Source organism: Papio anubis, chromosome 17, assembly GCF_008728515.1.
Source record: "Papio anubis isolate 15944 chromosome 17, Panubis1.0, whole genome shotgun sequence".
In the NCBI taxonomy this organism is placed as follows: Eukaryota; Metazoa; Chordata; class Mammalia; order Primates; family Cercopithecidae; genus Papio; species Papio anubis.
In genome coordinates, this window is record NC_044992.1 from 1,671,110 (window position 1) to 1,697,014 (window position 25,905).

Genomic DNA, 25,905 nt, shown 5'->3' on the forward strand with positions numbered 1-25,905 from the left:
TCTCTGCCTCGCTTCCCCTCCTCCCCCAGGGTCCCCAGGGCCCCTTCACCCCATGGGCTCTCCAGGGCCTGGACTCCCCTGCCTTCAGCAGCCCTCTCTGGAGAGACAGGCAGGACCACGTGAGGGAGGGTGCTCAGGTGGCCATGCAACTCGCCGAGTCTCTCTTCCCAGCTTTTTGATTGTGCCGTGAGTTATTTAGCCAACAGTAGATGTTTATGTATTTTTTAGAGTTCATATTTATTAACAGGCGGGGAAGGAGGAGACCGGGAGATTTATACAGAAAGCATGGTGAGTTAAAAGGGACAATTAGAGGAGCAGAAAGATACTGAGCATAGAATTGTAAAGGATATTTTAACACACAATCAAAGGTTCTTGAGATATTTTCCAAGTAGACAGAAGGTAAAAGAAAATTGGCCCATTACGAGCTGATAGTGGGGGATTGGTGACAGGGGATGGAGTCGTGGCTGACGGCTGAACTCCTGCTTAGAAGAAAGTGAAGCTAGAGGGCAAGGCAGGGAGCTGAACCGGGTCAGGAGCCTTCAGAACGGGGCTGGAAGGGACTCCATCAAAGCGTGCACCCACCCCTCCTCAAAGAATGAACACCAGCTATGCGCGCTGGCCCAACCTGTAATCCCAGCACTTTGGGAGGCCGAGGCAGGCGGATCACTTGAGGCCAGGAGTTCGAGACCAGCCTGGCCAACATGGTGAAACCCCATCTCTACTAAAAAGACAAAAAATTAGCTGGGTGTGGTGGCTCGCACCTGCAATCCCAGCACTTTGGGAGGCCGAGGCAAGTGGATCCCCTGAGGTCAGGAGTTTGAGACCAGCCTGGCCAAGGTAGCAAAACCCCATATCTACTAAAAATACAAAAATTAGCCATGCATGGTGGTAGGTGCCTGTAATCCCAGGTTCTTGGGAGGCTGAGACAGGAGAATTGCTTGAACCTGGGAGGTGGAGGTTGCAGTGAGCCGAGATCACGCCACTGCACTCCAGCCTGGGCGACAGAGCAAGACTCTGTCTCAAAAAATAAATAAATGAAAAATAAAACAATTAACCTGGTGTGGTGGTGTGTCACTGTAGTCCCAGCTACTCAGGAGGCTGAGGCAGGAGGATTGTTTGAGCCTCAGGAGGCTGAGGCTGCAATGAGCCATGATCATGCCACTGCACTCCAGCCTGGGTGACAGCGTGAGATCCTGTCTCAAAAACGAAACAAAAACAGACAACAAATAAACCCAGAGAAAGACTGCCTCCTTAGGTCAGCATAGAGTAGGGCCTGGAGGAGCTAGGTCCCTGGCAGAGAGGTGGGTCTGCTCAAGGGCTGGTGGGGCCTGCCTGGGAAGCCGGCGTGCATGTAAAGGGGAATTTGCTAAGCGCTGGTGGCTCCAGGGAGCCTCCCCAGCAAACTCCTCTCTGACCCCAGTCCCTGCAGCTTGCCCTCCACGAGGCTTCCCAGGCTCTCCTGCTTCCCCAAACCTGCTCACAGGCCTTCCTGGGGCCCATTCACCACGGTGCTGGTGATTAGTTGGGTGATGAGTAAACATTTGCTAAATGGGATTCTTGGCTCTTGGCGTGAACAGCCCCAGCAGGAGAAGAGAGGGTGTGGCTGGTGGGAGGGGCTCTGGGGCTGGTCGATGGTCAGAGCCGGCACAGGCAGAAGCACGGGCAGGGCAGGGGGTGCTGCTACGAAGCCAGGAGGGGCTGAGGGCGGCCGGCGGCGGGGGAAGCAGGGAGCGTGGCCATGGAACGTTTCCCGAGCTTGGAAGCAGCAGGTGTCTGGGAATGGGCCTGTGGCCCAGGCAGACTTCCAGCAAGCGCTCCAGCTTGCTGGCACGAGGGGAGGATCTGGCTGAGCCCAGGAGGCAAGTTTCCACCATGAAACCCACTGTTGAGGAACCGCGGCAAGGGTGCCACGGTGGGAAACCACGTGCCCATAGACAAGTTGGGGGGACGGGTGGGAGGATGACCCCAGGTCGAGGGGACCACACAGCCCCTCCACTTCCACGGCGGAGTGGAGTCCCTGAGCAGGATCCCCTGGGCCGCCCCATCCTGGGCGCGTCTCCCACACCCTCAAGCCTGGAGTGGTTTTGGATACCCCAGACACGGTACTGTGACCACCTCCAGCCCCACTCCCCACAGTCTTCTCTGGACGGCTCCTCATCCTCCAAGACTCACTGGAGTGTCACCTCCGCCTGGAAACCCCCTCTGACTGCCCCCACCCAGCTGAGCTCCTCATTTTGGAGGCCGAGGGGTGTGAACGCGAGCACCAACTCCGTACCGGTTGCAAATACTTGTTTCCTCATCTGGGCTCTGAGCTCCTTGCCCTGAGCCACGTCTTCTCACGTTACGTCCCCAGAGCCTGGCCAGTGGATGGACGTGCATCACAGCTGCCTTGATTCCCCCTACCTCTTAGAGGAGAAAGCTGCTAAAAATACCTGGCGTCCTGGGCCCCCAGTGCCTTGCCTCTAATAACAGTCGGCAACCAGAGACTGTGCTGTGCTTGACAGAGGCGGATCACTTATAAAACATTAGCATTTCTCCTACTGACATTTCACTTCCATATTACAGGACTTCGTAAGTCTTTAAAAAAAAATTTAATAAAGTGCTTAGACTCTTGATTTTCCCACTGAGGGCCTTGCTGTCTGAAGTTGGAAATGAAATCAACAACATAACAACATCCTCGGGTGCTAAGGGCCAGCCAGGCCCTGGCACCGGCCTGGGTCAGCGCCTGGGGGCCACAGGGGAACAATTGCAGGCTGAGGATTCTTTGGTCTGCAGTCACTGGACTCCCTTTAGTGAATGCCCCAAGCCTCATACTGAGGAGGATTTGTCCAGCCAGGCCTGAAAACACAGGCTTTCTCCCTCTATCCGGGGAACCCTCTCCTTTCTCTGAAGCCAGAGAGGCGTGCGCAGTCTCCAAGCCCTCCCGCAGCTGTCCAGGTGGGTCCCTGGCCTCCTGGAAAACCCCTGGGGCCCCAGGAACTGACCGTTCCCTTGCAGCCGCCCGTTCCCCTCAGCCACCCGCCCGGCCCCCTGAGAATCAATCACTCAGCAGTTGCTCCTGAGGCTCCTGGGAATAGGCCAGAAGGACCCAGGACCAGCCTCCTCCGGGGAGAGCCACGGCGACGGTGCCAACCCGGGGCAGCCAGAATGTGGAAATCATGTCCTGAGCGGGCGAGGGAAGTGCCACGAAATGGAGCACTAGGGTGTGCGTGCTCTCACGTGTCCCATGAGTCAGTGTGCTCCTGCCCCCTGCGGCTCCTCCCGCCAACAAATGTGCTGTGTTCCTAGAGCTGTGCCCGGCCAGGCTCGCCCACCCACAGAAGCCCAGGATCTGCCACCTGTCAGGAATGCGGGGTTAGGAAATGAAAAACAGGGTTCTTGTCCAAGATCGTTTATTGTTATTATTATTTTTCTCTCTTAATTGGATTCAGTGTTCCTGGCTCCTCACACACATCCTCTCTGGTGGGGGATTCAGGTTTGTGCAAAGCGCAAAGGAGCTTGTGCCCACCTGGGCCCCCGGCCAGCAGCATGGCTGGCTTTGATCGGAGCCCTTCTTCCCTGTCCGGGCTCGCCTGCCCCAGTCCCTGCTCCTGACCCCTGAGTCCGGCCTCCTGAGCCTCTGCCTGCACCCTGAGCATCCCCAGGACGGCTGGGAGGGCCGGGTCTTCGTGATGCAGAAGTGCCTGAGATGGTTCATGAAATGCCCTCGTCGTTCTCCTTCTGCTAAGGCCCCCCGACGCCTCCCTCCTGCTGTCCTACACAGGGCCCTTGCTGGGTCACCCACCAAAGATCCTCAAGGTAAAATTCAGCAGCTGAGCCATGCGGGAGACCTGGGCTCAAGCCTAGAGTCTCCTTGGCCCGTCCAGACCATCACTGACCACACACGAGGCTGATGACACGGTCCAACCCTTTGGACTAACACTGCAGATGCTGCCTGGCCTGCTGGCTTCCAGACCCAAAGCCCCTTCCTTCCCCTTCTCCATCTCGCTCACCCTCAAGGCCTGGCTCCCTGACATACAACAAGCTGCTTCTCACTTCTCATCCTGAAGCCAACAGCTACGACAGCAGGGGTGACAGGGTGCTCCAGGGTGGCAGACAGGCTTGTGTTGCATATAAAAACAAGGTAATGCTGTAAATATCTAAGAATATTGGTCCCCCAAAGTGACTCTTGCTGCCTCCCCTTCCTCACCGTCCCTGCTGACACCTTGCCCCAGGCCCTTGGCAAGCCCAGGTTCCTTGGAGACTATCATTGCCAGGCTGGGATTCTAGACACAAATGCTATCACTTTGTTCTTGCTAGAAATCACCGATACAATCCTTAGTTCAGCAAATACAGTTCTCTGTATAGTTTATAAACATGAGAAGACGTACAGTTAGGTGACGGAGTGGGAGGGGACTGTGCATTTGTGTATATATATATATTTATATGTAGAGTGTGAATATATATAAGTGGACGTAGTTATAAAACTGCACCTTCTGTGAGAACCTCATCGCCCGGGATGAAGTTCTAAATTTCAGCCTCTGATGATCTTTCCTTTGGTAATTGGTTCTTGGATCCCAGCAGTTGGGCCTGGGTCTGCCAGGGTTGCCTGAGACATTAGGAATGAGAGGCATTACCCCCGAGGGAGGGGCTGAAGGTGGAGTAGGGTAGAATTCAGGGCAGGGTGACTCAGTGGCCTCAGGCAAGAGCCAAGATGCCACCTGCTCATGTGTGCCCAGACTGCTGGCCGCCCAGCCTCGTGGTTGAGCCTCGTTTGTTCTCTGCGTCCTGCTTTCTCCAGGAACCACGGGGCCCTCTGGACCTCTCCGAACCATCGGGATTCCACAGAGCCCCAGTACCGCCGTTGGGGGCAATTGTCCCACTGTTGCTAGTGGAGGAGGCACTTGGAGTGCCTTTTCCCACCTTGCCGGAGTGGACACTGTCCGTGGGTGCTCTGCGGGGCAGGCTGGGACAGCCGGCTGAGATGCGCCAACCCCTCCTGCCTAGGGCTGTACACTTTGGGTTTATAATCCACATGGCAGGGTCCAGGCATCCAGACAGCAGCCGAAGCCTCTACCAGCCTTTTCCTGAAACCCAGCAGGTCTTCCACTGGTTAAAAAAAGAAGAAAATAAATTCTGTTCCTTGGTGGACATGTGGCAGTGCTGGGTGCTGACGCCCTGGGTCCTCAGCGGAGAGAGACCGCCAGCCCCAGTGTCCAGGCCAGGAGGGAGGCCCCTAGGGAACTGGCGGAGGAGGCCTGCTGCACCCCGCTGGGGGCACGGATGGGGGTCCTGCGGGCACACTTGCCCTTCCTCTTGGGCCGGGCCGTGGGCATGATGTCGAAACTGAACTTGTGCTGGTAGTCAGGTGCATAGTCTGGCAGTTCGGGGGCCTGTTTCCCGGCGCCTGCCTTAGAGATCTGATTGCGGTTCCTGTGGCTGGTGCAGTTCTTGCCCGACTTCCTGTGGCCCGACCGGGAGCCGGGTGGATGGCCATGCGGGTGGCCCTTGCTCCTGGTGGGGCCGTGGGGTGAGTGGTGCTCCTTGCGGGCAGCCCTGTCGGTGGTGGTGAGCGTGTGTGACTTGATCTGGTGGGGGGACGCTGGTCCCGTGCAGTTCCGGAAGTCCTCGGCCCTCAGCAGCTTCAGGTCCTGGCCGTGCCGCAGCCCGGGGGACACGCAGGGGACAGCGGAGCTGGAGCCTCGGAACCTCTGCAGCCATTCCCACAGGGAGCGGGCACGGCAGCCGCAGTCCCAGGGGTTGCCATTGAGCCGGAGAAACTCCAGGGCCCCCAGCGGGGCCAGGCACTCGCCCTGCAGCTCCGAGAGGCTGTTGTTGAAGAGGAAGAGGGTGGTCAGCCTGCGGAGGTCGTGGAACGCCTTGTGGTGGACCCACTGCAGCTGGTTCTCATGCAGCAGCAGACGGTCCAGGTTCACCAGGCCCCGGAAGGTGCCCGGGCCCAGGCTCCACAGCTTGTTGCCGTGGAGAAACAGGTGGCTGAGGTTGACCAGGTCCACGAAGATGTCCTCCTGGAGGTACTCGATGTGGTTGTCCTGCAGGTAGAGGTACTGCAGGCTGTGCAGGCCGCCAAAGATGCCGGCCGGTAGGGCGCTGAGCCCACACTTGTAGAGGTAGAGGGCGTGAAGCTTCACCAGGCCCTGGAAGGTCTCGGGCGCCAGCGTCCGCAGCTGCCGGTTGTCGCCGAGGTCCAGCTCCTCCAGGTGCACGAAGCCCTCGAAGGTGCTGGGGTGGATGTAGGTGATGTTGTTCGAGTAGATCCACAGGGTGACCATGGCGGGGCTGAAGTGGCCGGGCTGGAGGAGGCCAATGCGGTTGTTCTGCAGGAAGACGCGCTCGCTGTCCACGGGGATGCCCTCCGGGATGGCCGCAAAGTTGTGCGCCTGGCAGCTGACCGTCATGGGCGCCGGGTAGCACACGCAGTCCCGTGGGCAGCCGCCACCCAGGGGCAGCCCCGCAGCTACCAGCAGCAGCAGCAATTCCACACAGCACCCTGGCAGGGAGAGAGAGCACAGCCAGGTCAGGGGCCGTGCAGGTGAGGACGGGCACCGCACCCTCCGGCGCCTGCCGGGACCGCATCCTCGTCTTGGCTGAGCTCAGTGAGAGCCTTGCCCCTGGCTGGAGTAAGGCCAGGGTCAAGGCCCAAGCCTGGAACCCGTCGGGGACGAGAGGCCTCCCCTCCTTGGTGACCCATTTCTGCTGGGCTGGGAGGTGAGTCTGGGGTGAAGGCCCCGATCACCCCCACACCTCCTTAGTTCCACACCACAGCTGCTGAGCCCCAGCCCCACCTGCTGCAGCTCCTCCAGGCACGCTGCTGGGGTGGAGGCCATGACCTGGGGACACAGCCGTCAGCCTCCTGCTCTCCTCCTAGCTCTGCCACTGGTTGTTGTTATTTGCACTCACAGATATTGGGAGGGGCTCTTGCTCTAACGTAGTAAATATCTCATGTAGAGTCCTGAGGAATCTCTATTTATTTTTATATTTAATTTCATTTAATTTATTTTTTATTTATTTATTTTTTTTGCAGGGGGGACGGAGTCTCACTCTGTCGCCCAGGCTGGAGTGCAATGGTGCAATCTCAGCTCACTGCAAGCTCTGCCTCCCGGGTTCACGCCATTCTCCTGCCTCAGCCTCCCGAGTAGCTGGGACTACAGGTGCGTGCCACCTCGCCCAGATAGTTTTTGTATTTTTAGCAGAGACGGGGTTTCTCCATGTTGGGCAGGCTGGTCTCGAACTCCTGACCTCAGTGATCTGCCTTGGCCTCCCAAAGTGCTGGAATAACAGGTGTGAGCCACCGCGCCTGGCCAGGATCTCCTTATTTAAATCATTCCCAATCACAAGCAGAGCATGCATGTGTGGCACCAAAGTTCACCTCAAATAATGTCTCCTTTACAGTGTCTTCCACGCCCTCAAAACATAGAGGCAACACCCCTTCTAAGCCTCAGTTTCCTCATTTCTGAAACAGACATGGCCGGGCGCGGTGGCTCACGCTTGTAATCCGGAAAGTCGAGGCAGGCGGATCACCTGAGGTCAGGAGTTCGACACCAGCCTGGCCAACATGGTGAAACCCCGTCTCTACTGAACAAACACAAAAAGTAGCCAGGGGGCAGGTGCCTGTCATCCCAGCTACTTAGGAGACTCAGTAGTACTCAGGAGGCTGAGGCAGGAGAATCGCTTGAACCGGGGAGGCGGAGATTGCAGTGAGCTGAGATTGCACCACTACACTCCAGCCTGGGTGACAAAGTGAGACTCTGTCTCAAAAAATAAATAAATAAATAAAATAAAATACAGACAATAGCAGTTCTCCCTGGCAGAGCTGAGAGGGCGTCCTGAGAGGGCGCCTGTCTGTGAAGGCCTGGGGGTGGCACCAGCTGTCAGACGGAGGCTGCCCTAATCCCGGCCCGCCTTCTGGCCCCTCCCCTCTCCCACCTCACTCCAGCCCCCAGGCTGTGGCTGCAAAACCAGGCCTTGCCTCTAGACTGTCCAGAGCGTTTCCTCTGTAGCTTCCCTCTAATTGGGCATTAATTAGGCATTCGTTAATGGATCCTTAAAATAATTTATTTTCGGATGTGTCCAGCCTGCGGTCGGATAATAGCCCCGCGCTCATTATGGGAGCAGCCTCATTACGGACGATCGTCATTACCTACCTTTTTCCAGGGTCGCAGCTGCCCCAGGCGGCCAGGCAGGCGCGCCGAGGTGGGGGGGGGGCCGGCTCCAGGCCTCCAGGCCCCACCCTGGAGGGCTAGGCAGCCATCTCCTCCCTATCCAGCTAGGCTCCGGCCCCTTTGCTTCTAGCTTTCCAGCCAGGCCTCGTGGGAGAACCAGGGCGCCCGGGGCAGCTGAGGCTCTGCTGCAGCTGTGCCCAGAGCTTGTGGGATGAAAGAACCAACCCTCTGGTCACTCTCAGGCCAGCCCTGCTCCCGGCCTCGTGCCGCTGCCTGCCCAGGCTCCCGGCCCAGCAGGCCTCACTGCCACTGTCACCCCCTCATTCCTGGCAGAAACAGCGTCGTAAATAAGTGACAGCTCCCAGCTGTTGGGAGTTATGGGCTCCCAGAGAGTGGCAGCTGCTTCCCGTCCCCTGTAATCACCCGGCTTCGACTGAACATTTCCAACACATAAAAATCATCGTACATAATTTGTTTTTTTTTTTGCATAATTGGGCTTGGTTGCGATTTCAGAGGAGTTATGACTTCAGTGGTGGTGGTGGCACAGCTTCAAGGACCCTTTCTGGGCCAAGCCGTGCTCTCTGTGGCCTCTGCAGTGACTTCAGTCCCGCCCAGTGCACAGCCCGCAGGCTGGGCCGAGGCTGCCGCTGTTCCCCCTCCTACCTCAGTTTCCCCTCCTGCCACGAATAGATGATGGTAGTGTCCACCGTCCCCACTTGGAGGCTCAGATCTGGCCTCCAGCCCCTGCTGCCTGCTTCCACCTGCCCAAGGAGCCCCAGCCCTGCAGGGGGAGGCACAGGTGTGAGCGGGGAGGAACCTGGGCTCCAAACCCCACCTGACTTTTGGGAAACCTGCCCACTGCCTGAAGCCTCCACACCCAGGGCTGGAAGGGGGCCCCAACCCACACCAGCTGCACCTGCCACGGAGCCAACACTCCGTGTCTCTCTCAGCTCACACTCCTCACCCCTGCTCGGGCTGCCACCCTCCAGGAAGGCCGCACCTGCAGGAAGCTTCCTCCCCCAGGGAGTGGCCCCGCTATGCCACCCTGAAGGAGCCAGGGTGCCCCTCCTAGCTCAAGGGTGTTCATGGTGTTCGCTGCGCCTCATCCCACATCTCAGGCTTTTGGGGATGGGGCCACAACCAGGCCATTCTGCAAAGACAAAGCTATTTCTATCCCTCAGGCTGCAGCAAGAGAGGCTTCGCGGCAGGGGGACGGGGGTGATATGTGTCCGGCTCAGCGCTAATCCCACTCGACATTTGCACAGCTTACTGGAGTTTACAAAGTGCTTCTGCTCACGCTCCCCTGAGCCTCAGAACTGCCCTGTGTGCTGGGCGTGGGGAGCCCTCCTCCACCCTCTGTGTGGCTATCTCTGTAAGGGCCAGGATGCAGTTCTCTGAAATGACACCCGGAGAAGCTAATAGGGGTCCCACGGAAAGACATTTCCCCATCAGACACAAAGCAGGTGCCTCCAAGGGATGCTGGGGAACAGGGGAAATCAGGCCAGGACCCCAGTTTAGGCCAAAAAGCCAAATGGCCCCCAAATCCAGGTGTGGGCTTGGTATGTGGCTTGTGGGTGTGCCGTGGGTGGGAGGGGTCAGAAAGCAGGGGTGGGGTGAAGACCCAGGGCAGGAACCCTCCTGCCCCTCCTCTGAGAGGGCTCCAGGCTTGGCGCAGGGCCTGGCTCACATTCCCTGTCTCAAGGAAGAACAAGCCATTGGATCAGGGGCCTGGAGGTGGGGGCTGGGCAACAAGCCACAGGCACCGGTGTGGGCAGCCCCTCCGGTCCCAGTGCCTGAGGACGGTGGAGGGCCCCTCGGGGGCCAGGCCGGGGATCCAAGCCCCAGGGAGCGCTCACCAACCTTCAGCACTGCTCAGATGCAGGGGACCCATGCCAGGGAAGCTGTCCTTCCAGGCACCCCTGCCCCTCCTCCTGGGAAATGGGGATGTCTCGGCTGAGTGCTTCTGCACCCTGGAAGTTGGTCCCATCTCCAAGACCTGGACCAACTGTCCCAGCCAGCTCCGCTGCCTCCAGTACCCCCTGCCAGAGCCAGTGGGTGCCCCAGTCTTGGACTGTTCCCCCTGCTGGGTTTCTCCCAGGGAGGCTGGCACAGCATTGCCATGGCTCCTCCCATGCCCCTCCATGCAGCCCTTGGGAGCCCCGACCCACTGATTGCCTGATTAATGTACTAACAGTGAGGCCCGCGCCTTTGCAGTGCATTTTAAGATTGCAAATGAGCAGGGATCAGAGTCTCTGTGGAGGAGCCCTGCACCCCCTCCCACCAGCCTCCTCCTCCCCTCCCGGGTGTGGCAGGGGTGGCTCTGCCCGAGGGGACTGAGGAGAACAAGGCTGGGCCTCCCCCACGCTTTCCCTGGGGTGTCCCCCTGCTCCTCCTCTCCTCCAGGGGCATGCACTCGGCTGACTGCTCGGCTACCCCCCGAACCTCCCGGCCTCCCACACGCCTGAGCTCCCCCGCATCTCCACAACCTCATTCATTCCCTTCTCCATTCAACACTTGCTGCCTGAGCTCCGCCATGTGGGGGGTGCCCGTGGGGAGGGCCCAGAATGAGCGGGTGGGGGGACATGGGGCATCCTCATGGCTCACTAGCAGATGGGGGTTCCTGAGACCAGGCAGTCTGGCCAGGCGCTGGGGCCTGGAGTAGGCCCCTGGAGGTGTGTGTGGGAAGCGGGGGTGCTCAGGGAAGACCCCTGCCATCTCTGTGCCACCTGCCAACATTGTTCCGTCACCTCCTGGAGTATGAATCTGGGAACCAGGGAGAAGGGTCCCTGCCTCACAGGGTTGCCTTAGGATTCCAGCCAGCACAGACGAGGCCAGCAGAGCTGGTATTGTGTCGAGGTTCTCCTTTCCACAAAATCCCAAGTCCCTGCTTGCTGGGCAGGGAGCATGGGGGCAGCTCAGGTGGGCACCCTGCCCAGTCCGCTCCGCAGCCCCAGATGTGCCTAGGCGTGGTCCTGCGAGGCCAGACCTGCCGGAATGGGCGGGAAAGGAAAGGCAATGGCCACATCCCATGCGGAGGCCTGTAGTGGGAAAGGGGCGACGTGCCCCTTCCTACCCTGGCTCTGCCTCTCAGGCTGTAAGTACACAGAGCTTCCAAGGAGGCTGTAACCTCAGCTCAGCTGGGCTGGGGGAACCCAGAGCCAGGATGGCCAGAGATCTCCCCACTGGTACCAGCCCAGAAGGGCCCTTGCCCCAGGCCCAGGCCAGCCGGCCATCGTGGAGGGCGCTCTGCAGCCCCTGGAAGCAGGACAGGACCAACCAAGGCGGACCCAGACCTAACTGTGTACCAGAGTCCTCAGGACAGTCCCCGGGAGCGGCGCCCGTACACGAAGGAGGAAACGAGGTCCGCCGGGGGAAGGCACCGGCCACGGCACACGGCTGGCGACAGGGCAGCGAGCAGGCCTCACCCAGCTGACTGCGGAGTCCAGGGCTCTGCCCGCAGATCCACCCTGCACGGGGTGGGCAGAGCATCCTCCACGAAGGGCTGGTTGGCCCTCACAGGTCCCAAAGCCTCGAGCTGCTCACCCCAACCTGCCAGCACCAAAGGGACTGCCCCTCCCTGTGCCTGAGCCGGGGTGGTCCCATGGGCTGGCATCCCCGCAGCCCCCTGGGCAGGGCCGTGGGGCTCCCTGAGTCTTTAAGACGGGTCAGATCCCTCTGGCTCTGCAGCCCTCCCTCCCTCCCCCTCCCCGCTTTCCCAGCCCTGGCAGATGCTCCTCTCTACACCAATCGATGCTAACCCAATGCTCTCTGCTGGTCAGATAACAGCCTCAGGCTAGGCCGGCTGCACTTGGGGCTGCTGGCGTCTTAGGCTACTTGGCACTGTCCCTCCATGCTGCACCCAAGCGCAGGCCACTTACTGGTGGGCCCATCACCCCCTCCCCAGCCCCGCCTGGAGCCTGGCTCAGCCCTGGAAACATGGAAGCCAGCCAGCGCACAGCTGGGCTTCCCTCGTCCTGTTGCTGGATGTGGGGCGTGGGGTGTGCAGGATGGGCAGGGAGGGCTCCTTGTCCATGGCATAGGGCATTGGAAAGAGCACAAGCTTTGGAGCCAGAGAGACCTGACTTTGAATCCTAGCTCCCCTGTTTTTTTTTTTTTTTTAAGACACGGTCTTGCTCTGTCACCCAGGCAGGAGTGCAGTGGCACAATCATAGCTAACTGCAACCTCAACCTCCCTGGCTCAGGAGATCTTCCCACCTCAGTCTCCCGGACAGCTTGGAATATAGGCCCACACCACCACGCCCAGTGAATTTTTTATTTTTAGTAGCGATGGAGTCTCACTATGTTCCCCAGGCTGGTCTTGAACTCCTGGGCTCAGCCTCCCAAAGTGTTGGGATTACAGGCGTGACCTCAACTTAACTAGTGTGTCCCCACGCTTGTGTGAGCCTCATCTTCCTCACCTGCAAAATGGGGCAGTCATTTAAAGCTCCAGCGTGGCCCTCTCGTCTGCGGACGTCGGCCTCCCCCACATCTCCATCTGCCACACGAAAGCCTCCCAAACTGAGCTCTGCTCTTCCCCCACAAGCCTCCTCCACTCGCATATAATCCATCTCAGTCAGAGGCAGCTCCTTCGTTTCAGCTTCTGCGGCCAAACACCTCAGAAATATTTTAGACCGAGTCTCGCTCTGTCGCCCAGGCTGGAATGCAGGGGTGCGATCTCGGCTCACTGCAACCTCCACCTCCCGGGTTCAAGCGATTTTTATATTTTTAGTAGAGATGGTGTTTCGTCGTGTTGGCCAGGCTGGTCTCGAACTCCTGACCTCAAGTGATCTGCTCACCTTGACCTCCCAAAGTTCTGGGATTACAGGCATGAGCCACCGCACCAGGCCAACTTCAAAATGTATTCAGCAACTATCCACTTCTCATGGCCACCACCCCAGTCTGGCCAACCATCACCTCTCGCCTGGACTACTGCAAGAGCCTCTTAAGTGGTCCCTCTGCCCCGCCCTTGCCCCTGCATCTCATCTAACACAGTAGCCAGGGAGATCTAGCAAGAGTCTGTTAGAACACGATGCTCCTCTGCTCACCCCTCCGTGGCTCCCATCTCACTCAGTAAGGTCCCTCCAAGTCTGTTCTGTGGCCCAGAGACCCCGCTGGATCTGAGCTGCCAAGCCCTCGTTCCCTCCCCTGCCGCAGTGGCCTCCCTGGTGCGCCTTCTTCATGCCAGGGATGCTCCACCTCTAGCCTTTTGCACGTGCTGTTCCCTCTGCCTGCAGTGCTTCCCAGGGTGTCTGGGGGGCTCCTGCCCTCACCTCACCATTCGTAGCTGTCCCTGCCTCTTCCTCAGGGGCCCCAAGTTCCCTGAGGCCTTGTCTGAGCAGCCTGGTGTTTTATTGTTTTTGTTTTTGTTTTGACGGATCTCACTCTATCGCGTAGGCTGGAGTGCCGTGGCACAATCTCGACTCACTGCAACCTCCGCCTCCCAGGTTCAAGCGATTCTCTTGCCTCATCCTCCTGAGTAGTTGAGTACAGGTGCCCGCCACCATGCCCAGCTAATGTTTGTATTTTTAGTAGAGACGGGATTTCACCTTGTTGGCCAGGCTGGTCTTAAACTCCTGACCTCTAGATCCACCTGCCTCGGCCTCCCAAAGTGCTGGGATTACAAGGGTGAGCCACCGCGCCTGGCTTTTTTTAAAAAATAGAAATGGGGTTTCACTATGTTGACCCGGCTTGTTTCAAACTCCTGGCCTCAAGCAATCCTCCTGCCTGGGCCTCCCAAAGTGCTGGGATGACCGGTGTGAATCACCGTGCCCCGCCACCCTGTTTCACTTTACCCCACAGAATTCCCCCTCTTATAATAAGCTGTATGATTTCCTTATTATTATTATTATTATTATTATTTTGAGACGGAGTCTTGCTCTGTCACCCAGGCTGGAGTGCAGTGGCGCCATCTCGGCTCACTGCAAGTTCCACCTCCCGGGTTCACGCCATTCTCCTGCCTCAGCCTCCCGAGTAGCTGGGACTACAGGCGCCCGTCACCATGCCTGGCTGTTTTGTATTTTTTAGTAGAGACGGGGTTTCACCGTGTTAGCCAGGATGGTCTCAATCTCCTGACCTCGTGATCCGCCACCTCGGCCTCCCAAAGTGCTGGGAGCCACCGCGCCCGGCCAATTTCCTTATTTTTCTTATTGACTTTCCATCTCTTCTGAGCGTTGGCTCTGTGAGGACGGTGGTTTTGTCTGCTGTGTTCTCTGCTGTACCCTCAGGGCGCAGAACACTGGCACCCAGCAGGTGCTGTGTCACAACGGCTGGATGAAGGAAGGGCCTTTCTGAGTCAGCAGGGGGACTGAGAGGTGCTGCTCAGGAAGACTTAGGCCCAGGGCCTGGCTCCTAGCAGGTGATCCATAAACAGAGGGGTGCTTACCAAGCGCGAGGAGCCTCAGAGCCTCCAGGGTGAGAGCAGAGACTAGGCCCTGGCTCTATCCTGAGGCTCCCTGGTCAATCACAGGTGATCAGACAGCGAGGAGAGTTCTGGGAAGGAGGATCCAGCACCAGGTCAGCCAGAGGCACAGGGCAGGGTGACCAGGGCAGGTCTGCCTGGGACAGAGGGGTTTCCCAGGATGTGTGGGACTTTCAGTGCTAAAACCAGGACAGTCCCAAACAAACCAACCAACCAGGACAGGTCAGTCATCCAGGTCATTGGGGTCAGGCTCATCCAAGGCCTGTGCCTCCCTCCACAAAACTCCTGAATGCAGGACGGGGAGGGACACACAGGCAGGCACGAGGCACGTGTCTTCTCAAACACCAGGTGTCCCGCTCAGTCCCTGCAGCCAGGAGGTCGGCCTGGGCCCAGACTGAACCTGTGCGTGGCGTGTGTACCTGCGTGTCATGTGCACGTGTACATGTATGCACGGGGTCTGTGTGCGTATCTGAATGTGTATGTGTGTGCGCACACAGGATCTATATGGATCTATGTGTGAATGTGTGCCTGTGTGTACAGGGTCTGTGCGTCTCTGTGTGAAAGTGTCTGTGTGTGCACGGGGTCTGTGTGCATCTATGTTGAATGTGTGTGTGTGTGCACGGGGTCTGTGTGCATCTCTGAGCGAATGTGTGTGTGTGTGTGCATGGGGTCTGTGTGCGTCTATGTTGAATGTGTGTCTGTGTGTGCACAGGGAATAATGTCGTCTCTGTGTGAATATTATTATTGTGTATTGCACGCGGGGTCTGTATGGCGTCTATGTGAAGAATATTATTATTATTATTATTATTGCCACCCGGAGTCTGTGTCGCGTCTATGTTGAATGTGTGTCTGTGTGCACAGAGAGTGTGTCAATGTGTCTCTGTGTGAATGTGTATTGTGTGTGTACTTACCCGGGGGTCACCAATGAAATTGCATCTCTGTGTGAATGTGTATCCGATGTTTGCAGTGTCCTGACATGTATGTGTATGCTTATTATTGTTTCTGGAGATATTTTACTTTGTCTTGGCCTGTGTTTATACGTGTGTTCACAGCTGAGTGCATGTGCAAAACCTATGCATGTGTGTGAATACACAGGTATGCACACAGAAACACATGCCTGTCTCGGGACTGTGGATGGGGTGGCAGCCCGGCCCCCTTAGCCCTGCAGCGTGCCTCGCTCACCCTCCTGAAAATGGGGCGGGGCCATCTTCTGAGCAGAGCCACCCATCCCAGGTCTTATCCTGGCACTCACTCTGGCTTTGCCTTCAACTCTCGCCCTCCTCCCGACACGCTGAATTATGTACCCGCTTCAGGTCCCTCCAGCACACCAGGATCTCTCTCAGCTGAGAAGTGGGCGGCCCCTTATTGGAATAGCCTTTCAGCTTTCATCTGCCTCACGGGGCCCCTGGAACAGGCCTGGCTGGGAATACCGTGCTAATTAGGCCGCCAAGTTCTCAGGGGGGCCTTGCCGGAGCAGCCCCCAGCTCCCCTACCCTCTGCTCTGGTCTCCTTGCTGCGAAGGTCTCGCATGGGGTGGTAGCTGGAAGCCGGCACACTGACAGCTCTGGACCCACATACTGCCCAGGCTTGAGAGCGGCCCCCGTGGCAGCACATTGCAGTGGGATGACGTTAGGCCAGTCACTCAGTCCTGAGGTCTGGGCACTGGGGGTCAGAGCAGCTGGCTTCTCAGGTGTTCTCAGTGGGACCGTGCGCCGAACTGCTCAGCCCCGTGCTGGTTGTATGGGTGGCCCTCCCTAAGCAGTGATGATCACGTTACTGCTAGTGTTACCAGAGGGAACTGCCCCCCACCTGCTTAGGGCTCTCCCAACCCCCAGCGGATCCTGGACCCTGGATTTCAGTCCATCCACCCTGGTGCACCCAACCCGCCACAGAGGGACCTGATATATCAGATGCCAAGAAGGGGCTTTAGCCCAGGGCTGAGGGTCCCTGCCAGGCTACAGCTGCAGGTGGAAACAGCGCCCTGACCTCTCTACTCGGGCCCTCTCTCCCCATCGACCCAGCCCCACCTGGCCCTGGCAGTGCTCCTGAAGCCCAGGGCCCGTGGCCTCTACTTTTACCTCCTGCAGCCCCTGCTTTCCAGGGCTCATAAAATGTGTCCTGTTATGCAGATTTGCTCCCTGGTTTGGGGGCCCCAGAATCTAAGTTGTGGCAGCACAGACTCCAGAGCTGAAGGCCGAGGGCTTCTGATAACTTGCCCTTCCCAGGAAGTTTGAGGGAAGGCTCTGGGGCCTGCATCTGAGCTTGGCACCTTGTGGAGACAACTGCCCCTCCCCCAAAGCTACAGCAAATTGTGGACCACCCACTGCCGGACAGGAGGACAGGCAGACACAGGCGGACAGGCAGACACAGGTGGACAGGCAGACACAGGTGGACAGGAGGACACAGACAGGCAGACACAGGCGGACAGACAGACAGGTGGATGGGCAGACACAGGCAGACAGGTGGACACAGACAGACAGGCAGACACAGGCGGACAGGCAGACAGGTGGACAGGCAGACACAGGCGGACAGGCAGACACAGGCAGATGGGCGGACAGGCGGACAGGTGGACACAGGCGGACGGGTAGACAGGCAGACAGGCCCACTGAGTCCCCAGTGATACCGAAGGTGTGTTTAGTGGGGCGGGGTTACCTCTGTGGCGGCAGGACCATCCTTGGTGGCAAATGTCTGTGAGGCCTGCCTGGGGGTCCAGGAGGGGTGTGAGGAGGAGGGCGTGGGGTGGGGACCTACTGTTTTTTTTTTTTTTTTTTGAGACAGTCTCAGTTGCCCAGGCTGGGGTGCAGTGGTGCAATCCTGGCTCACTGCAACGTCCACCTCCTGGGCTCAAGCCATTCTCCTGCCTCAGCCTCCTGAGTAGCTGGGATTACAGGTGCATGCCACCACGTCAGGCTAATTTTTGTATTTTTAGTAGAGACGGGGTTTCACTATGTTGGCCAGGCTGGTCTCCAACTCCTGACCTCAGGTGATCCACCCACCTCGGCCTCCCAAAGTGCTGGGATTACAGGTGTGAGCCACAACGCCTGGCCAGGACCCTCTGTTCTTGAAGGCCGTGGTGCTGGGCAGGCCAAAATGTCAACAATGCAAAACAGCAGCTGGGAGCCTGCCTTTGAGAAGCAGGTGCAGAATGTCCTGCCAGGGCACTTGTTCCCCAGCCCCAAAGAGCCGCCCCTTCCCTGTGATCAGTGAAAAGCATTCAGAACCAGCACCTAGAGCTCTGAGCACAGCCCAGATCCTGTCCATCGCCCGGTTCTGAATCTGTCCCCACTCCATTCACGAGACTGACTGAGCTCTGGGCTTGCTTCCACAGCAGCAGGAGGCTCGGCTCCTTCCCTCCTGGGGCCTACATTCTCCTGGGGGTGCAGTCAAACTAAAGGAACCAGATAAGCCCCAAATGACAGATCGTGGTAAGTGCTGGGGACAAAAAGACAGGGTTGAGATAGAGACAAAGGCAGGGACCTATCTAGGCGGCGTGCTCTCGGAGGGCCTCCCTCCCTGGGCAACTTCTGAACTGAAACCTAAAAGATAAGAAGGAGCTGAGGAACAGCTTTCCAGGCAGAGGGCACAGCAGGTGCAAAGTCCCTGGGGCAGGACTGAGCTTGGCCTGGGCGAGGGCAGAGGGGCAGGAGATGGGGTTGGAACAGCAGGAGCCGGGCCTTGTATGGCCGGAAACGCCACAGGAAAGCATTTGGATCTAATTCTGGGTGTGATGAGGAGTCACTGAAGAGCCCGGGGCGGGAGCTACAGGAGTGGGTTTGGATTTGGGAGGTTGCATTTTGAGGGTGACTTGAGGGGGAGCCAGGAGGGAGGCCTGTGGCCAGGAGAGAGATTGGGGGCCTGAAGCAGGCAGGGGCCATGGAGACAGTGCCGAATGGACCGGACAGATGCCAGGATGGGGCCCAACACCGAGAGATCAGGGTGAGGGAGGCGACAGGGGCCATGGGGCGACTTCCCAAGTCTATTCCAGATGACGGTGAGGAGGAAGGTATCACTATGAGACCGGACGAATAAAACAGGAAAACAGGCTCAGGGGCAGCCAGGGCACAGCTGAGGACACGTAACGTCCCAAGCCTTAGAGAGATGTTTAATTGGCCGCAGCTGGATGTATGAAACTGAAGCCCAGAGGTCGGCCGTACACCTGGGAGCTGTCGGCACAGAGAGGGTGTGTAAATCTGTGGGAATGAGGTCGGGGCAGCAGCTCACGCCTGTAATCCCAGCACTTTGGGAGTCCGAGGCAGGTGGATCACTTGAGTTCAGGAGTTTGAGACCAGCCTGGTCAACATGGTGATACCTCATGTCTACCAAAAATACAAAACTTAGCCGGGTGTGGTGGCGCATGCCTGTAATCCCAGCTACTCAGGAGGCTGAGGCACGAGAATCGCTTGAACCCCAAAAGCAGGGGTTGCAATGAGCCGAGGTTGCACTATTGCACTCCAACCTGGGTGACAGAGTGAGACACAGTCTCCAAAGGGGGAAAAAAAAAAAAAAAGGCTACTTGGCAACATAGTGAGACTCTCTCTCTCCGTGTGTCTCTTTTTCTGTGTGTGTGAAAGTAAGTTTGTTAAGAAAGTAAAGGAGCCAGGTGCGGTGGCTCACGCCTGTAATCCCAGCACTTTGGGAGGCCGAGGCGGGCGGATCACAAGGTCAGTAGATCGAGACCATCCTGGCGAATGCGGTGAAACCCCATTTCTACTAAAAATACAAAAAATTAGCCGGGTGTGGTGGCGGGCGCCTGTAGTCCCAGCTACTCAAGAGCCTGAGGCAGAAGAATGGTGTGAACCTGGGAGGCGGAGGTTGCAGTGAGCCGAGATCGCGCCACTGCACTCCAGCCTGGGTGACAGAGCCAGACTTCGTCTCAAAAAAAAAAGAAAGTAAAGGAATTAAAGAATGATGACTACTCCATAGGCAGAGCAGCCCCTATTTAAAAAAAAAAAAAAATTTTTTTTAAATTAAATTATATAAGAGGCCAGGCATGGTGGCTCATGCCTGTAATCCCAGTACTTTGGGAGGCTGGGGCAGGCGGATCATGAGGTCAGGAGATTGAGACCATCCTAGAGATTGAAACCCGTCTCTAAAAATACAAAAAATTAGCCGGGTGAGGTGGCGGGCGCCTGTAGTCCCAGCTACTCGGGAGACTGAGGCAGGAGAATGGCGTGAACCCGGGAGGCGGAGCTTGCAGTGAGCTGAGATCCGGCCACTGCACTCCAGACTGGGCGACAGAGCGAGACTCCGCCTCAAAAAAAAAAAAAAAAAATTAAATTATATAACACAAAATAGTAAACACACAGGATTGAGGCTTTTCACAACACAGTGCTTTTGGGGAGGGGAAAGGAGGAGTCAGCCGCGGAGAAGGACTGGCCAGTGAGGTGAGAGGAAGCCAGGAAAGTGCGGCTTTACCGAAGCCGTAAGTTTTTCAGGAAGGGGATAATCAACCGTGATGAGGGCTGCCGAGGACTAACGTGAGGACAGAGAAGCGCCCCACTGATTTGGTGACTTGGAGGCCACTGGAAAGTTCTTTCCTGGCAGAAACGGAGGCAGAAGGCATATGGAGTGGGATGAAGATCGAATGTGAGGCGTGCTGAGATCACGAGGGACTCAGAATCCTAATGGCTCAGGGACTGCAGGACGGCTGAGGCTCTGCTCCAGGACCTGGGCCGAGACGCACCCTCTACCCAGAAAGCTGCTGCTCTCCTAGCAGAAGGGAAAGACCTGGGGACGTGGCCCTTGCCCTTTTGTTTCAAGCGACACATCTCTCCTGCTCACATTTCACTGGTCAAAGTAAGCCACGGGCCCAGCTGCCATCATGGACGAACACCCCCAGGGGAGTTTGGGGAATAGTGGATATCTCTGAGCACCCAGAGAACACTTTGCAGGATGTTTTACCATGAGAGGCAGCGGAGAAATGCAGAAAGACCTGGAGCGGCATGGGTCAAGCAAGGTTGGCTTTGTTTTTGAGATGGAGTCTGGCTCTGTTGCCCAGGCTGCAGTACAATGGCGTGATCTCGGCTCACTGCAACCTCCGCCTCCCAGGTTCAAGTGATTCTCCTGCCTCAGCCTCCTGAGTAGCTGGGATTACAGGAGCCCACCACCGCGCCTGGCTAATTTTTGTATTTTTAGTAGAGATGGGGTTTTATCATGTTGGTGAGGCTGGTCTCAAACTCCTGACCTCAGGTGATCCGCCCACCTCAGCCTCCCAAAGTGCTGGGATTACAGGCGTGAGCCACTGAGCCCGGCCTGGTTGTTTTTTAAATGGAAGAAACTAGAGCCTTTTCACATGCTGACAGCATGACTCAAGAGAAGACAGAGAAACTGATGCAGGAGGAGTGAGAAGCAGGAAGAATATGAGACGCGGAGCTTAGAGGGATCCGAGCTGGTAAGGGCGGGAAAATGGACTACATGGAGATGATGATGGAGCTTGCCTCTGGGGGCTTCTGCTCTCTCCATGATAAAGGGGTCCTCAGCTGAGGTAGGGACAAGGGTGGGAGTCTGAGAAGAAAGAGGACAGGACGGAACAGGCCTTCCCTGTAGTGGGTGAGTAATACCCTAGTCACATGGGAGATGGGCGGAGGGCACCTCTGGGCGGTGGGCAGGGGGGGATGGAGCATTTCTTTTCTTGTTTTTGTTTTATTTTTTTTGAGACGGAGTCTCGCTCTGTGCCCAGGCTGGAATGCAGTGGTGCCATCTGGGTTCACTGCAAGCTCCGCCTCCTGGGTTCCCGCCATTCTCCTGCCTCCCAGTATAGCTGGGATCACAGGCGCCCGCCACCACGCCCGGCTAATTTTTTTGTGTATTTTTAGTAGAGGCGGCGTTTCACCGTGTTAGCCAGGATGGTCTCGATCTCCTGACCTCGTAATCCACCCGCCTCGGCCTCCTAAAGTGCTGGGATTACAGGTGTGAGCCACCGCGTCCGACCAAAGTATTGGAGCATTTCAAGCGCAACTGGTCACCCCACCTCTGCGGCTCGCTCTGGTGATACTCGCTGCTTAGTATAGTGGGAGGCAGAGAAGGGTTCACCCAGGGCTGGGTTTTCCAGTGGGTACTGCAGAGTCAAGGAAAGATGACGAAGTTGAAGGTGTTTGCAAACAGAAATTTCCGGGGCCTGCTGACCCAGCCTCTGCCCAGGTTCTCACCTCGGGCTGGGCTACTGGGGCTGTGTGGCCCCCTCCAATTAAGTCTGATCACAGAGACCCAGTTCCTGGTCTCTACGAGCAGACACGTCTTTCCTGTGCCTGCAGGATAGGATGCTATGGGAAATCTGTGGCTCTTTTTGGCCCCTCCCTCAGCCACCAAACCCTCTTCCTCTGTTTCAGAGCTCTCCATTTACGTAAATGAGCTATTCCCTCCCAGTCAGAGCTGACAGGGGCTCGAACTCACCTCTCCTCAGCACACCTACCCCAGACTGAACTAGCAGTCAGAGACGCAAATAACCAGGAACCGGGCGGGATCCATGGCAGTGGCAAAGCCAGCGGGGACTGGCAACCGGCGGGAACATTGGAGGTGTAAGTGGAGGTGTCTGTGCCCTCACTGGGGGCACCTGCTCCTGCCTGTGTCGCCCACAACCCTCTGGGAGGTGCTGTGAGTTACCTAATAGCCTTGAAATAAGTCTGGTTTGTCACTCACATTAGGCAAGGTTGGTGTCTGCTGCTTGCAAATAAGAATCGTCCCTGATGCCAGGCCCCTGTAGCTCAGCATGGTTTCTGAGCTGAGACAGATGTGCCCATCCGTGCCCCACCAGTCTCTGCTCTGAGGTTTCCTGCTCCCCTCTCCCTGCCTTCTTGGGGCAGCAGCTCCCGAGTTCCCTTGCAGGCGAGTCAGGAGGCAGGGCTATCGATGCAGTGGCCGGGATCAGCCGGTTAGACTCTGCCTCAGGAGCTTGACCCAGAAGCAAGCAATGGGTCTAGACCGTTTCATCCTGGTGGCACCATCCTGGGGACACTGTCCACTAGATCTTTCCACCAAGACCCCGGCGCCACCCTGGAGTCCTGCCCTCCCCAGAGCTGCATTGCTCAGCTTCTCCTTTGGGTCTGGGGGTCACCCTCCCCCATTATTATTTTTTTTTTTGAGACAGAGTCTCACTCTGTTGCCCAGGCTGGAGTGCAGCGGCGTGATCTCAGCTCACTGCAACCTCTGCCTCTTGGGTTCCAGCAATTCTCTGCCTCAGCACCACACCCGGCTAATTTTTTTTTGTATTTTTAGTAGAGATGGGGTTTCACCATCTTGGCCAGGTTGGTATTGAACTCCTAACCTCGTGATCCACTTGCCTCGGCCTCCCAAAGTGCTGGGATTACAGTCGTGAACCACCGCGCCGGTCACCCTCCCCCATTTTCGTTCTGCACAGGTCCACCCAACCCCCCTCTTCTTGGCTATCAGGATCCAAATTTCCCTCAGAGGCAACCACGTGCGCCTCTCCTGCTAGAAGTAAGTCTTTGTGTACTTCACTGCCCAGGGTTGGTTTAAACAGGAGCATGTGACTCAATTCTGACCTATAAGACACAAAAGAAAGTTTGCTGAGGGACTTGTGGAAAAATTTGTCTTCCTCCTTAAAAGGGACAGAAAGGGTCAGGTGCAATGGTTCGTGCCTGTAATCCTAACCCTTTGGGAGGCTGAGATGGGAGGATCAATCACTTGAGGCCAGAAGATTCAGCCTGCAGTGAGCTATGATTGTGCCACTGCACTCCAGCCTGGGTGACAGGGTGAGACCTCATCTCTAAAAATAAAGATTAAGGCCGAATACAGCGGCTCACGTCTGGCTCACATCTGTCATCCCAGCACTTTGGGAGGCTGAGGCGGGTGGATCACCTGAGGTCAGGAGTTCAAGACCAGCCTGACCAACATGGTGAAACCCCATCTCTACTAAAAATGCAAAAATTAGTCGGGCGTGGTGGTGTGCCGCTGTAGTCCCAGCCACTCGGGAGGCTAAGGTGGGAGATTGGCTTGAACCCAGTAGACAGAGGCTGTAGTGACCCGTGATTGTGCCACTACATTCTCGGTGATGGAGTGAGACCTAGTTTCAAAAATAAAATAAAATAAAAATAAACAAAAATTAAAAAATAAAAATTAAGATGAGACATGGTTGCTTATGCCTGTAATCCCAGCACTTTGGGAGGCTAAGGTGGGAGGATTGCTTGAGCCCAGGGTTTGAGACCAACCTGGACAATATAGTTAGAACCCATCTCTACAAAAAATACAAAATTAGCTGGGCACAGTGGCATGCACCTGTAGTCCCAGCTACTCAGGAGGCTGAGGCAGGAAGATCGCTTGAGCCCGAGGTTAAGGCTGCAGTGAGCCATGATCACACCACTGCACTCCAGCCTGGGTGACAGAGCAAGATCCCGCCTGCAGAGTCTCTTGAGAATCTCCAGTCCCAGGCCTTGAATTATCTTCTCTTCTCTGTCAGCCTGAGCGCTGCCCTTTCACTAGGGACCCACCTCTGGTCAGCCACCAGCCCCTGCCAGTCTCTGACCTCAGGCCCAGGAGGTTGGACCCAGGTAGCATTTAGCATAGGCTTTGCATGTAGTCCCCAACCCTATTTTTCTCTGTGAGGTTTTTATTTAGTATCAGTCATCATTATTTACTTCCAAAATAATACTTGCCAGGGTTGGGTGAGGTGGCTCACACTTGTAATGCCAATAATTTGGGAGGTCAAGGCAGGAGGATGGCTTGAGCCCAGGGGTTTGAGACAGCCTGGGCAACACAGTGACACTCCATCTGTATAAAACATTTTAACAATCAGCCGGCTGTGGTGGCACATGCCTGTAGTCCCAGCTACTCAAAAGGCTGAGGCAGGAGGATCACTTGAGCCCGGGAGGTCAAGGCTGCTGTGAACCATGATCATGCCACTGCACTCCAGCCTGGGTGACAGAGTGAGACCCTATCTCAAAATAATAATACTAGTAATTATTATTACTAGTATTTTTTTTGAGAGAAAGTCTCACTCTGTCGCCCAGGCTGGAGTGCAGTGGCACAATCTTGGCTCACTGTAAACGCCATCTCCCGGGTTCAAGTGATTCTCCCGCCTCAACCTCCTGAGTCGCTGGGAATACAGGTGCACACCACCGTGCCCGGTGAATTTTTGTATTTTTAGTAGAGACAGGGTTTCACCATGTTGGCCAGGCTGGTCTTGAGCTCCTGACCTCAAGTGATCCGCCCACCTCAGCCTCCCAAAGTGCTGGGATTACAGGTGTGAAATAATTATTATTAAATTAAATAAGACTTGTCAGTTGTGGAAAACATGAAAAGTATAGAAGTAAAAAGGAAGAAAAATCACTGCCATCCCATTACCCTTGACAACCATTGACAAGAGCCTTGCTGTATCTTATTTCAATACTCCCCTTTTTATATGGAGCTATATAAAATTTAAATAAAAATTTTATTTAAAGAAATAAAATTGGGATCATGCTATATATGGAGTTCTGTATCCCGCATTTTCTACTTAAGACCGTTCCATTCATTCAGCAGCTCTCAGGGGGCCTCTATCTTTGAGGTTGTGTACTAAGGAAGCAGCAGAGAGCTCAGCAGGCAGAGGGCCCCACCGCCCAGGGGGGTGCAGGCAAATGGGGAACAGGCACTCATCAAACACCACGCCCAAACACAATCGTAGTTCCTAACGCAGAGTACAGCGGAAGATCCAGGTAGCTACGAGAACTGTGGGGTTTCCCTCATCAGTGGCGGTGCGAAGTCTTGGAGAGTCTGAAGGCTGAGGACTCAAGTGGGGGCCTGGCTGGAGGAGCGGGTTCTAGCCAGAAGGAATCGTCTAGGCTGAGGGCCTGAGGCCAGAGGCAAGGCACAGTCACTTAACAGAAGAATGATGTGGTCACAGGCACGATGTGTAGAGTATCCCACTGCATGGACAGACCGTAATTTATTTACCCGTGAAAGAGTTAGATTGTTTCTCATTTTTCACTGCTACAAATGATCATGGCAGAAATTGCTAACAGTTACCTCCTGGGAGGGCTGCAGGGGAGCTCCAGGACTGGGGTGAGGGAAACATCATGGTGTACCTGTGGGGAACTTTTTTTTTTTTTAGATGGAGTCCCATTCTTTTCACACAGGCTAGAATGCAATGGCGCGATCTCGGCTCACTGCAACCTCTGCCTCCCCCGTTTAAGCAATTCTCCTGCCTCAGCCCCCCGAGGAACCGGGATTACAGGCGCCCACTGCCACGCCCAGCTTTTGTGTTTTGAGTAGAAACAGGTTTTCATCATGTTGACCAGGCTGGTCTGGAACTCCTGACCTCAGGTGATGCACCTGTCTCGGCCTCCCAAAGTGCTGAGATTACAGGCGTGAGCCACCACGCCTGGCCAGGAA

The 25,905-nt window shown here is 56.5% G+C and overlaps 1 protein-coding gene across 1 annotated transcript in view; it reads right to left on the reverse strand.

Moving 5' to 3' along the window:
- Window positions 1-3,375: 3,375 nt before the first annotated feature.
- RTN4RL1 (reticulon 4 receptor like 1) overlaps window positions 3,376-25,905 on the reverse strand; it is a 91,797-nt gene continuing 69,267 nt past the window's right edge. The window contains exon 2 of the mRNA XM_031657262.1: window positions 3,376-6,490. Within this exon, the coding sequence (XP_031513122.1) occupies window positions 5,166-6,490 (1,325 nt within the window). The 3' untranslated portion in view covers window positions 3,376-5,165. The remainder of the gene's footprint in view (window positions 6,491-25,905) is intronic.